We start from the raw sequence: 14114 nt of genomic DNA, 5'->3' as shown, positions 1-14114 counted from the left end.
CATCTAAATCTTAGCAACTGGGAAGTGGTGGGTTGTTTTTGTTTTTTAGGACCTCCAGTAGGAACTCTGCCTTATATCAAGACATCTCTAATCCTCTTGACTTCAGACAAAGTTACCATTCTCTAATGAGGGAGCAGAGGAAAGGAATGGGGACTATTTTGTGCAATATTTTGGTATTTGTAGTTACTCTTTACATATTTAGACAGCATAAATAGCAGCTGTACTACTTAAGTTTTACTATTTTCTAAACATATCAAAACCTGGAACTAAAAAAAATGAAAGCTGTAGAGAATGCTCCAACTTCAGAGATCTCATACTATACCGTGAATCGTGTCTGTCACCTGGAAACCAGAGTGCTCTAGGCACGATCGCATGGGCAAGCCTGCAGCAGAGAACACATGCATATACAACTAAAGTGGTACATTACCCTCAGAACACCCTTAACTCCACCCAACACAAATATATCCCCTGTAAGAGGTGCTTGGCTTCATTCAAGCTATCTGCCAGTGCCAGGGATTTCTAGTTATTCCATGCTACAAACAGACATTAAAAACAGCAACAATCACAGAAAACATTGATAATTACAGTTACACAGCAGTCTGCATTTTATTTAGTTACAAAAAATAAAAGGCAGCAAGGCAGGTATGGAACAGTTTTTGACAGAAATGTGGCAACCATTTCAATTTGTTCAGTTGTTTGCTTGAATTAAAGGTTAGAGACCAGATAGAACATTAGAGTTCCCAGGTCTTCCTTTTCTTTATATGTAGGAATTTGTTCTGGCTGTTAAACAAAGCCTCAGTAATGCTGAGTTCATACTTCTTTTGACAGAAAAATGGGAATGTGAATCATAATCCCCCAAGTCATCTTTTGGTAGGTGAACTTACATAAATAAAAAAATTAAGTTGACGTTATACTACCAACTGTTGTAGTAACATGGGAGCTTTTATGAGGGAGATTTAATTCTGAATTTAAATAGGAAAACAGCACACAATATTAGAATGTTTGCATATAAAATCTAGTCTCAAAGTCCAAAACATTAAGTGCACTTTGGCAAATCTTTCAGTTCAGTAGTTTATACACCAAGATAGACAACAATTCAATAGTCACTTGGTTGCACTGAGAAGTTTTAAAGTTAAATGCTCCCATAATAATTTAGCTCTGTGGGCAGGAATGAGAAAAAAAAGCAGCAAAAGACATTAGTTTACTTTGAATGTATGTGACATATCTGCATTGTGCCTCAAACACTTCAATTTTAACGTGGTTAGTATTTTTACCTTTCACAAGCACAAATACTTGTCCTCTTTTAAAAAAAAAATAAAGATCTGCTCAAGGATATACTCAAGAGAAGTCCTTGATGTGTATAAACATCCATGCCAGTAAGACCATTCATAATGGCCAAGCCAGTTCAGCTCCACCCGCCACCCCACATTCATGCACACAGAAAATTTCTTAAACATATAAACTGTTATGACAGAGGAAGGACAAAGCTATCCTTGTGTGGCAGCTTTAACCAACTGGCATGGTTTATATTTGATGAGTTATATGTACTGACATTTGTGTCTTCCAAAATTCATAATAGCAAACTGGGATCATTTTTTATTAGCAATAAATGGTTCTCCCAAAGGTGGCTGGTATTGGAAGTAGTGGTGCCAGTATCCTTCATTTAAAAAGTCAGTGTCACCTACTTTTCTCTGTTTCACTCCTTTATTATTTATTATGAATACAGTCTTCACTGAATGAGGGGACCTAGCATAGCTTGCTTTGTGCACCAATTTCAACAGAAATTGGAACTGACAAGTGTTCAAAACCGCTACAGCAAAGGCGGCAAAACGAGTTAAAACTTACAAGTGGTGACTTATTTTTCTGAAACTATCACTGGATCTTAAGAAATAATTTTAGGGTTAGGCCCCAGAACTGACAAACTTCTCAACTAATGTCCCTATTTCTAGATAGATAGATAATATATATATATAAAATCTATCTATCTATATATTTTTTTAACTGAGCAAGTGCTACTTTTTAATCATCACTAAAAAGGGAAGAATTTTGTTCACGCGTTCTTTATAACCATGCTTAAACATTTTAGTTTATGCCACCAGAAATTCACTACAATCCTAAGTGAGGCTTTCAAAATACCCCAATTAAAAAAAAAATGCAGTTTGCTTGTTTTAATTTGAGTTTAAGATGTAGGTGCTGGAAGAGACAAATGTTTGTCGACAGAAATTGTGAACCTCAATGCAATCCGAAAGTTTTACCTTGGGACTTTCACTGCTTACTTAACCCTTAGTGAACTGCACCAACAAGAGCAGTCATTTCACTGCCACTACGGAAATAAAGGAAGTTAGACATCTCAAAAGATCCTTCAACACCAAGACGAAAAAGTTAGAAAAGTTCTGAATGTACAGTTTCAAATGATTTAACCAATTTAGACAAATTAGTCCTTAGATTTTAAAGCCCAAAATCTTGTTTTGATTCCTTTATGAACAGGGCAGAAAAGAGGTAATCAAGAAAAAACCCAGAGGGAAAGAGGCAGGTGACTAAGCTCTAGTATTTGTAATTTGTTTTTCTAAACTTTTTCAATACACAATTACATTTGAAGCCTCTTGTTACTAAAAGAGATAGAAGTTCTGCTCTTCCATTACTCAAATACAGAAGTTTTGCAGTCAATTTTCCTACTCAAAACTACTGACATTTTAAGATAGACTAAAATTAAAGCTATAAAATTAAGTTATTCTACTGTGAAAATCATTTACTGAATTATACTAATATCAATCTCTATAACCGATTTTGTAAATGGACTATGGATTAAGTTTATTTTAAAAATAAAAAGTTATCTTTCAGAAGGTTTAACTAAAACAGAAAGTTATTAAAGCTTGGCTTAACTGAATACTATGTATTTATCAAATACAGACTGAATTCTTAATTTAGGTCCAGCTGTGCCTGGGTGGTCTCAGACCAGTGGATAATATATGGCTGTTGCCGCAATACTTGGCTACAGTGGGCCAAGCTAAGAATAAACCCTTTAAAATGAATGATGGTCCAGGCTTTCAGCAATCAAAGTCAGGACCTGAATCTCATTTTTATGTTATGTGTATATAAATAAGATGCATTTTGTGATTAGTTAAGTGCCACCTTCAGGTTTAATTGAATGCTGTTATCACTTCCTGGTCAAGTCACAGCAGGAGGAAGCATGGATTACATTTTCAATAATAATTAACTGATGGAATACCTTCAGAAGATTATTCCAAGGAAATGACTGGGAATCAAAGGAAATTGCCACCAACTAATGGTCAGCAAGAGACAAATTTCAATCACATGGGAAAAACTGAACATTGTGTGAAGTGTCAAGAAAGGTACGGTAGATAAGATTAAAATTTGTTCCATAGTTATGCACAGTTTTAGCTGATAATTTTATAATAGGTCACCTTTACAAAGTGTTTTGTATATGCCATTTGGAAGTTCACCTGTTAATTCTCTTTTAGAGATTGACAATTACGTGGCAATATTTACAAAGGGGTTTTAATCTTGGTACTGACCAATTGGCAGTGAGAGCAATATTGAAAGAATGTTTGATAAAGAGCTCCATGTTAGTAAGCTGCTATGGCAGTTGTAAGATCTAGCATTCATTCTGAAATACAGGTTTTGGAATGAGACAGCTGCAGGGTACTGGATGTTTGGGTCCAAAGTTTTAATGCTATTAAATACTGTACATCAATAGGTTTTACAGTAACCATAATAGACATCTACTCACCATAGGTCTCTACAAAATGCTCAAAGACTATTCAGAGTAAGTTTGACAAAGCTTCAACTTAAACCTCAGAAGGGTTTGTGAAAGTGAGGCTAAGATTTAAAGGATTTACAAATTTAGTCCTTTGAAATCTTATTAATGATACCAAAGAAATTCCTATAGATTACACAGCAACAGATTTTATACCTTGTTTTGGAATACCACACTCCAAACTCTTAATACCAGAAATAAACATTATGGACCAAACCAACAGCAAATGAGCCTTCAGCTGATACACGCGAGCCAGGATTTCTGTATAGAAAGGAGTACAAGTTCTAGGCAATGACAAATAATAACAGAAACGGACAAACTAGAGATCTATTCCCACCACCACCAAAAAACATTCCCCAACAGTAAGAGTAGAACACACTTGCCTTTTGACACTGATATTTCAAGAGACAAACTAATTCTCCAGATATAAACTATAGAAACCCCCCCACTCCCAAAACGTTCTATGTACTCACCATCTGTAGGATTGCACCATATAAGCGGAGGAGAACTTTTCGTGGCTCATCTGCAACCGTCTCCATGGTGTCAGGTAACGAGCACTGGAACAGCATGTTGCTGAGGCCACCTCTATCAAAAGAAAGGTGATGTTCATAAAGCTTACTGATCAGAAAACTGTACATTCCTCCCAGATCAGTGAAGAGTAGATTCTGCTTTAGTACATATTCCAAGGCTTTGGACTGTCAGATCTGGAATGAGTGACCAGATCTAAACACCGACCAAATTCAAACTCTTCAGCACATCACTAAGACACAAATCAGTAAGAATTTTTTTAAAGACTGCTCATAACATAGCTTGCCATTAGAGACAGAAATCTAAATTTTTATTTGGGGGAAGAAAAAAAATAGGTGTTTTACTTATTACTGTGGGACAGTGTTTTTCTGCTAAAGAGTTACATTGGAATCTAGCCTGAGGAATGAAGACTTTTCCACATTTTCAAATGCCAATTTATTATTTAAGTGAACAGCAACAGGATCTATTTGGGGAAAGGCTCATGAACAGAATAGTAGATATGAAGGTCAGGACTGACATGTTTTAATGAGCTTCTCCCCCAGTAGCTAAAATGATGCTGTTCTAAGCTGTACTTGTCTCTTCATAAGTACAAAACCTCCAGAAAGATTAGATTTAACAGTCACCGAAAAAAGTTCAGTTATTTTATCTTGAGACATGCAGTTATGAACACAGAAGTTTGGCAGAAGTTTTCATTCACTTCTGCAAACTTGATTGTGTACTATGCTCTCTCCCTTTATTTACTTGTAATGTCAGATATTGAAGGATACCATCAATTAATGGTTTAATTAGAACCCCAAAGAAATTGCATGATTTCAGCCCTGCTTACCCATAGTAAAAATAAAATAAAAGTTTTACATGGTAGTTTCATATGCAGAAACCCGTAGATCTAAAATGTATTGAAATTTGATTTGCACTAGCTGTCAGTTTAACTAGCTGAATATTCATTTGGGGAGCCCTACTATAGTGGGACTAGCACTTGTTACAAGGGATTGTGAAATAAACATATCTACTATATGCTCTGCATGATAGGATTAAAAACCACACAAAAAGGAAGCTCTAAGCTTAATGAAATAGGTTCTCAGCTTGTACCCCTTTTACTAGGGTAGTTTAAAATTTTACTTGAACAAAAACTTCCAGTGCAGCTTGATCAGTCAAAAGAAGGCCTATTTAACTATCTATGGACAACAAATTAGTGTGACGGCATGTCAGCTCATTCTGCAAACAGACTAGATTTACAGTCTGTAGCTATGGTTGCAGTGGTTAGGTCTTATGAAGTCCAGTAGTAAAATATTTTCATAGAGCATTTTTAAATGTAAATTTTTGTATTTAAAGAGTAACCAATAGTGTCAGAGGAGAAAAACCGCCTACAACTGTGACAAGAGTTTTATTGAGGGGAAATGAAATGGAATACATCTGGAGTGATTTTCCTCTGCTGGTGGTCCAACAGCAAGCAGAATATTTGTCTGATACCCCTTTTATAGACAAAGAAAAAAAATGGAATTACAAGGTTGATAAAGCTAGGCAGGTAGAATAGGATGAAAACTGAAAATATTAGAATTGGTTCTCAACTTCATAAATGGGACAGCTAAAAATGATAGATGGCATCTAGGGTTATTTTTGTTCCTTGTGGTTGGGTCAGAGTGATGAGTTTGTCAATTGTTCTAGTTCCAAAAGGAAGATAATAGTTGGCATCTGTCAGATGCTGAGAGGGCTGCAGTTTGGCACTTGTACAGTCAAATGGATTCATCTCGATAAGCAAGCCTGGCATTTTTAAATGTTTATATTACCATAGACACTCACATCCCATCTAGGATTGGGATCCTACTGTGCTAGGTAGTATACCAATATATGATCGAAGACATCAGGGAAACATGCAAAACCTGAGAAATGAAGATGGTGGTCAGCTTGCAGTGGTAATCACAAGAGCCTCAAAGAACTGTGAGATGTTGGGTGAGCAAATAAAAGTTCAGAGTTAGGCATCCCCAGGAAGTTAGCATACTTTCAAAAATCTAGTCAAATTAAAATATGGTACCTCAACTAGCTATAGCTGGACAGGCATCTGTCAAGAGAGATTCAGTATACTTCTGGTTCTCTCTCCCATATCAGCAAGATCACATTGCTTTGTTATCCTGGAGCTAATACTGCTTTGTGTACCCCAATTACAAGTTCATCTTTTGAAAGCCTTCAAGCATTTAATTATTTTGGAAACAGCCTGGTTATCCAGTATCTGGACCAAGTTTATTATAGCAAATTGAACCTCCTCCTTTAAATCCTTTCAAGATAAAAAAATTAGATTGAACACTTATGCTCATATCATACCCCATTTATGCTCACTTATTTCAAGCTAAACAAAGTGCTACAGAAGACTTTACCACTACATTTACATATTAGAAACAAGAAGGCAATCAGTGATCTGATTACCTTGAAGACAACCATACCTTTTTTCCCCCCACCCAGTAAATTATTCATAAGGCAGCAGCAAAAGATTGAGAGGGAAAGAAAAGAACACTAACTGATGCCACTCACAACTGCAGGATTTTCCTAAGTTTCAGTTATTTATGATTACAGATGTGCATCAACTCTTACCTAGAATGCATAAAGCTATGTTCATTACAAAATTTCATAATGTCTGAAGTACTGCATTTCAAAGAAAGGTCTTTATGACAGTGTTTTACAAAAATGGCAGCTATTGCTACATACTCCACTTGATATTAGTCTTATCTTTTAATATTTCTAATGTACTGAAATGGCTCAGAAGGGCCCAGGAGAACCTTGTTTTTAAAAACTGAAATAAATTGGTTCAACCATTTAAGTTCCAGTATGCAACATAAAAGTTTGTTATTGTCTCAACTTAGCTTTGATTAATGAGTCTTATTTAAAATGCAGTTGTACCCTGAAACACGACTATCTAAACCTAGTTCATTCTTACTCAACAGGTATGCTCCCTGCATACAATATTCAGAGTCATAACAGGCTGATTAATGAATTGTTACTTTTGACTTCTGTGAGCACTGCAGAGCTAGCAGTCTAGTGAGGTGATTTCAATTCATTCTTGAGCATGACTAACAGAATTGAATACCAAGTTACAGCTGCAGGACCAGTTAGATTTTGCCCACATACCTGTGCAACCCAGTTATCTTCAGTGGGTTTGCACAGCTATGAGGGCAAAATCTGGCCTGTGGAACCTTTTTCTACTGATAACAAGAGAAAGAAAGAGCTTAAGTTTGATTTTAGGATCCCAGGTTGAATTTGCTGGGACAGCAATTAGAAAGTCTTAAAACTGAGCACACCTGATAGGAAATAATTGAGAAACTGGGTAGCTCATGCTGCCATTATTCAGTATTTGTTTTCAGACCACAACTGAGCTTTAAACAAATATAATGGCTGAGGCACTCTTTAGGAAGAGGAGCTTATACAGGCATTTGGTAAAACTGCTAAATTATGGTTGATATTTTAGCTGGGTAAGATGTTCAGGAAATCCTGCAGTCCTTTAAGTGATTGTGCCAGTATCCTGGAACAACTACTTAGTGAAGTGCACCAATATCAAAGTATGACTAAAGGTGACAGATAATGGTTTTAGAAAAGGTTAGCGTGCAATACACATTACTGTAGCCTTTATTTTGCCTCCTACATATTTCAGAACATTACTTAGCAATACTTAAAAGGTTCCTAGTTCCACTTTGCTTTCTGAGGGGGGGGGGGGAGGAAGCTTATATTCACTCACCCCACACTGTCTCTATTATATTGCTTTTCTGCAGCATGTCTTCATTACTGCCTCTCCTATCAGCATTATCTGGAATTTCCCTTCACAGCAAAGAAAAAAATAGTGTAATACAGACGGGAGTATAACTGTTAAGAGTGGATAGGGACAGTGGTAATATGGGCTTATCTTTCCAAAAGTGACCAGGATAAAGTAGTAGACTAAAACTACATTTTATAATTCATTATGTCCCTTAAAATTTGCACTGTATTACACCAATTAAGTTAAATCAATACTTTGTATGTCATGCCATGATCTCACCACTTTACAAAAAGCTGCAGCTCTTTCAGATGCCCAAAAGCTCAGAGGTCTGGGAAAAGCACAGCATGATAGACTGTCATATTCTATTGCTCAGGTTTACCTTCAATGGGATCCTAGGAGTTTGAATGTCAGGCCTACAAAAAAGAGCTGTGTAGATCAGCACTTCCTGAACTTATCTGCAGAGATCTGGCTACTCACATGGCACTAGCTACTCATTTTCAGCTGCTTCAACAGATATCTATGCCCTTTGTGATGAAGTAAGAATGCCTTTAAAAAAAAAGGCACCACTGAGAAGCAGCCAGCCTGTATGCTTCTACTGGGGCTGTTGACTACACAGAGAAAACAGCAACAATCCTTTGGAACCAGAACCATCTGTGGGAAACGAATATCCAGGGAAACATAGTACAAAGCAACCAGCTTGTATGTTTAAGGAAGAAGAGGACCAGGTGGTCTGGCAACTATCCAGGGAAGTATGTGGCAGGAGAAAGACTAGGCAACTTATAACCATGCAGGTAAGCAGGGGGAAGAAAGTAATAGAAAGATAAGGGAGATCAAATGAAGAGCAAAAACAGACCATGTAGAGTCATGATTACAACACTAGGGCTACCTACATTTCCAAATAGCATTTAACATAGAACAAACAGTTAATGTTTATTTCCCTTGTAAAGCCCTTGAGAACAGGATAATCTGTTTATTGATCTTAGGAAAAACAGTCCTTTCAAATTAATTCAACAATACAAAATCAGGGTGATGGACAATTCCTATGTGAAGGACTGATTTTGAAGTGTAACTAGTCTGGTGCTCTACTGATGACACTGTATCAAGGCTCAGGAATCCTTGTGCTACTCCATTTAGCTTGAACTTGACTTAACTATGCTTGGCAAGGGCAATAGTTTCATGCACTTCATCTGTGAAAAATTTAATCAAGGCACATCATACAGGAGACCAATAAAGGCTTTCCTCATGACAAGTCACTTGAAGCTGTAAATACAGCTTCTGAATACAATACCAATGTAACTATGAAAAAAAAAAAAGTATGTGAAAAGGCAACAAGATTCAATGAATCTGCTTCTGTGGCACCGTATGATTTGGCACTTCAAACAGGGATTCCTTTGTCAGCATGTAGAGAGATGTCGGATAGCACTATGGTCTGCTACTCTACTCACTAAAGGTTGGCATACACCATCCCTGCTGCTGATTAATGGCCACAGATGGGAAAAGAAAGCAACACCTTCTTTGAAAGAGAAAGTACTACCACTAGTTGAAGGCCAATACCAAAGATGAAAGGGTTATTCACAAGTGTGATGTTGCACCCCATAAGGCTTTATGGAAATATGCTTATGAATGTATATGACATAACTGGAATATGTTTTATGCTACATATGCCATGCAACATCTCTGTAAAGGTTGTGATCTACTGAAGCTATTCATCCTATGTATATGCACGTGTCATTATTGTATTTGAAGTTATGAATATTGGCAGTATACTGCTTTGATTTTAAATAGCTTTAGTAAGGCATTTGGTCAGCTTCTTTAGAAAGAAATATGCAAGTTAAGCACCCAATCAAGAAGCACTTAATGGACAATGGATCTTGGAAGGCTCCAATCCACATAAGAAGTCTACATGAGGACATTCAAGGTAGCATGTGAACCATGGTTGCTACCTGTAAGTTCTGAGTCATGCATGGACATGCGACTTGCCCATGTGACTCCAAAACTCCATCTTGTAGCTGGAATTCTATACAGGGGGAGGGAGGGGTATCCACCCACAAGAGAAAGTCTATTTAAACCTCTGGGAGATCCCTCCATTTTGTCTTCAGCTGGCTCAAGAGATAGCCTCTCCACCCCCAAAGGTTACCTGAAAGAGACTGGAACAAAGGACTGTAACTACAGGGGATGTGAGTGATTGCTGGACCCAGACTAGAAGGAGACTAGTCTGTAAAAGGAAGCTTATTGAAACACCTCTGAGGGTGAGGTTTTATCTGTATTCAGTTTCTTACTGCATTAGACACAGACTTGCGTGCTTTATTTTATTTTGCTTGGTAATTCACTTTGTTCTGTCTGTTACTATTTGGAACCACATAAATCCTACTTTCTGTATTTAATAAAACCAATTTTTACTTATTTAACCTAGAGTATGCATTAATACCTGGGGGTGGGGGTGGGGGCAAACAGCTGTGCATCTTTCTCTATCAGTGTTATAAAGGGTGAACAATTTAGGAGTTTACCCTGCATAAAGCTTTATACAGGGTAAAACGGATTTATTTGGGGTTTGGACCCCATTGGGAGTTGGGCATCTGAGGGTTAAAGACAGGAACACTTCTTAAGCTGCTTTCAGTTAAGCCTGCAGTTTGTGGGATGTGGTTCAGACCTCGGTCTGTGTTTGTGGCCAGCAAGTGTGTCTGGCACAACTAGGCAGGGCTCTGGAGTCCCAAGCCAGGAGGGAAAGCAGGGGCAGAAGTAGTCTTGGCACATCAGTTGGCAGACCTAAGGGGGTTTCTGTGATCCAACCCGTCACAATAAAGTTTAGAGGCAACATCTCCAATGTCTCTGCTCAGTTTTCCAAAGCAGAGCAAAAAATGGCATGATTGTCATTTTCACATATAACTTTGTTCTGAATAGCTGTGCAATTGGCCAGAGTAATGTCATTCACTCTGCTATCAATTCACAATATTTTGACCCTCCCTGACATCAGGAGCTACGTATAAACTGGTAGCAGTTTTCCCATCATCATGTTCTGGCATTTAGGGGCGTCAAAGCTCCTCCACTCCTGTCTGTTTCTGGCAAGTCTTTCAATGGTTCCCCAGCTGTGCCCCAGGTTTTTCAGATCGGCTTCCACAGCTCTTTGCCATGTTGTTTTCGGGCAGCCTCATTTTCGCTTGCCTTTAGGTGTCCATCTTATTGCTACTCTGGTGATGGAATCAGTTTCCATCTGAAGCACGTGACCGATCCATCTCCAATGCCTCCTGGCAATGACGGTGCTCAGAGCCTCTTGGATGCACTGTGTCAATAGAGCAGTTTTCCATAAACAGCCATTAACAGGAATACCCAATTTTGTTAATCCAAGACTCACTGAATCAGAGCTATGTTCTCCGTAAGAGGGAAATGGAGTCCAAGAAGTTCTATGGCAGTAGAGTGCAACTGCTGGCCAGCAAAATGCAACAATTTAAGGTATTTTTTATCACAGCCCCCTTCCCGAAGAGAGCTGCCAGCGCAAAATGGCCTGGATAACTTGTCTCAAAGGCAAGAGGGAAACCTTCCAAGAAATGCAGGAGAGAGCACCACAGTCTGAGGCAAAATGGAAACGTTTAGCCTCACTCGGTGAAGCAGGTTGACAAAGAGGAGAATAACGTGAGTGGGTAGATGAGAGTAAAACAATACGTATCCAATGTAGTAAGAAGAAGATTATTCGATTAACTGGCAATGAAAGGACTTTTGGATAATGTCACTCTGGTGACTATTTGCAGCCATTTGGACAGGTAAAGTCAGAATATCAGGAAACCACAATGACTGTGATCCTTTAATGTTTAAATAACTAATTATGGTCTCTAAATTGGATGTTTTCTATATCTGTATAAAAAGTAAAAAAAATAAAAAATCAGACACCGTCTTAGTTTAGTGTAACTCAGAAATTCAAGTAGAGTCTTCATTTTACTTTGTATACTCTATCAACTCTGTCTAGTCATTTCCACCATTTAACCTGAATAATCAGTGCTCTATATAGGGAGAAACATTTAAAATGGAACATGTTCTAGAGCCACAAAAAGTGCCAGGGGGCTCAAGTACAAGTGTAGCTTCTGAAGGTCAGTTAGAGAATTAAACAGTACTAGATTTCAAGTTAAAATATTTTAGGATCTTAATTAAACTTGTTGGGCAAATAATTTTGAAGTCACAAATCCCTTTCACGTAGTGGCTTTAGAAAATGCAAACCCTTAAACCACAGTAATGGTCAGAGGTACTTGGGCATTTGGAAGTATTTAAGACTCATGTAAAACAGATACTACTCTCTTCCACTGTTAGAGAACAGTTCCAAAATACATTACATACTGTTGCTGACCAAAGAATCCACACTCTAACTCCCCCATTTTCATATCCAGGCCATACAAACCTGGTTACTCCATAGTAACCAACTGACATGCTGAATCACAGCACTACAGAAACCTAAAGATGACTCACAATGCAGGGATTTGCACCACCATTTTCAATTTACAGGATGAAAAGAAAATGAAATTTTGGACACTGAAAAAAAAGTCAAGACCACCAAAAAACCAAGAGAACAATTTGAGTGTTTCAAACTTGTTCTAAATAGAGAACAAGCATTTTTAGGCAATTGTATAAGCAGTGCAGGAGCTCCCACAAACTCTGGTGAGCCAGGAATGAAGCATATTTTGGTAACCACCCAGAGCACCTCCTCTTGGCTCAGAGGAGAGCCATAGATGTAATGGTGCCAACCGCCCTTTACTTTGTTTCTGGATTCGATACCATGACTTAACTACTGAATTTCAACTGATTTCTGCTGCCTGGCCACCTATACCGCCTGGGCTTTGGAGGATGCAGAGGAAAGTAGGTCCTCCCTGCCCCGCTCCCTCGGGACTCTAGGCGCGTTGGCCGCACTGACCTTGCAGCTGGTGAGGAGAAGAGGAAGAATCGAGCTGAGGAGCTCAACCAGCCTGTCTGCTCCCCCCCCCCATACCTACCACTAACAAGCAGCAAGGGGGGCTTCCCTCATCTAGGGTGACCAGACGTCCCGATTTTATAGGGACAGTCCCGATTTTTGGAGCTTTTCCTTATATCGGCTCCTATTACTCCCCACCCCCGTCCCGATTTTTCACATTTGCTGTCTGGTCACCCTACCCTCACTGCCCTCCCTACAGTGCCCAGGCCAGGAGGAGAAGGCAGGTGGGAGAAGGTCCCGGCGCCCTCAGCCCCATAGTGCCCATCACCCGGCCAGAGGGGGAGGAAGGGGAACCACTAGCTCCCCACCCCCTCAGGCCCAGAGCGCCCGCCCGCCACCCCCTCTCCATAGTGCCCGCCCTCCCCTGGCCCTTACGCGCTGCGCCCCCAGAGCGCCCTTGATGTGGCCCTAGGGCTCCCTGCCCCGCCCCCCAGGAAACACTGACCTGATGGGGCTGATGCGCAGCTGCTCCTCCCGCAGCCCCCGCCAGGCCCCGGGCAGGAACTCCTTGCACCACAGATACGCCTTGCGGCGGGTGCGGGAGTCGGGCTCCTCCTCAGGTGGCGGCAACGTGGCCGCTGGCTGCTGCTGCGGCGCCCGCACCCCCGCCAGCTCCTTGCCCTCGGCCTCAGGGTGAGTGGGCGGCGACGGCGGCTGCCCCGCGGCGGGCAGGACCACCCCGGGGCCGGCGCTACAGCCGAGCAGCAGCCCCAGCGGGGAGGGTTCGGTTTCGCCGTTACAGAACTTGGTCTTCATAGCGCGGGCGGACGGGCGAAGCAAATCGGTGGGGGGAGCTGCGCGCGCTCGACTCAATACCCGCAGACGGAATGCAAGAGGCGCGCGCCTGCTTCCCGTTCTTATACCCGCTGGCACGCGGACCCGCTCACCTCGCTCACACCCCCTTCGCCTCCCTCCCCCTCACCCCCCGCCGCCCTTTCTGATTGGCTCTCGACCCGCACCAGTCGTGCGGGCTCGGGCAACCGACGCCTCCTGATTGGCACAGAAAGGAAGCAGCGGCGCCAGCTGCCGCAACGCAGGCTTTTGTGAGGGGCACACAAGCAGCCGATTGGCTGCTCCCGGTTGCCCCGGCGATCGGTGCGGCTCGCGCTCGC

At 40.5% G+C, this 14114-nt stretch overlaps 1 protein-coding gene across 1 annotated transcript in view; it reads right to left on the bottom strand.

Annotated features, from left to right (window-relative positions):
- The window catches only part of CHKA (choline kinase alpha), a 34063-nt gene extending 20216 nt beyond the window's left edge, over positions 1–13847 (bottom strand). Inside the window, exons 1-2 of the mRNA XM_034770367.1 lie at positions 13448–13847; positions 4252–4363 (exon numbers count right to left, since the gene is read on the bottom strand). Of these exons, the coding sequence (XP_034626258.1) occupies positions 4252–4363; positions 13448–13758 (423 nt within the window). The 5' untranslated portion in view covers positions 13759–13847. The remainder of the gene's footprint in view (positions 1–4251; positions 4364–13447) is intronic.
- Between the last annotated feature and the right edge of the window lie 267 nt (positions 13848–14114).

The sequence above is a fragment of the Trachemys scripta genome, chromosome 4 (genome assembly GCF_013100865.1).
Source record: "Trachemys scripta elegans isolate TJP31775 chromosome 4, CAS_Tse_1.0, whole genome shotgun sequence".
Taxonomy (NCBI): Eukaryota; Metazoa; Chordata; order Testudines; family Emydidae; genus Trachemys; species Trachemys scripta.
Note: the sequence above shows the minus strand (reverse complement) of the source record. Positions and strands in the feature narration are given on the sequence as shown.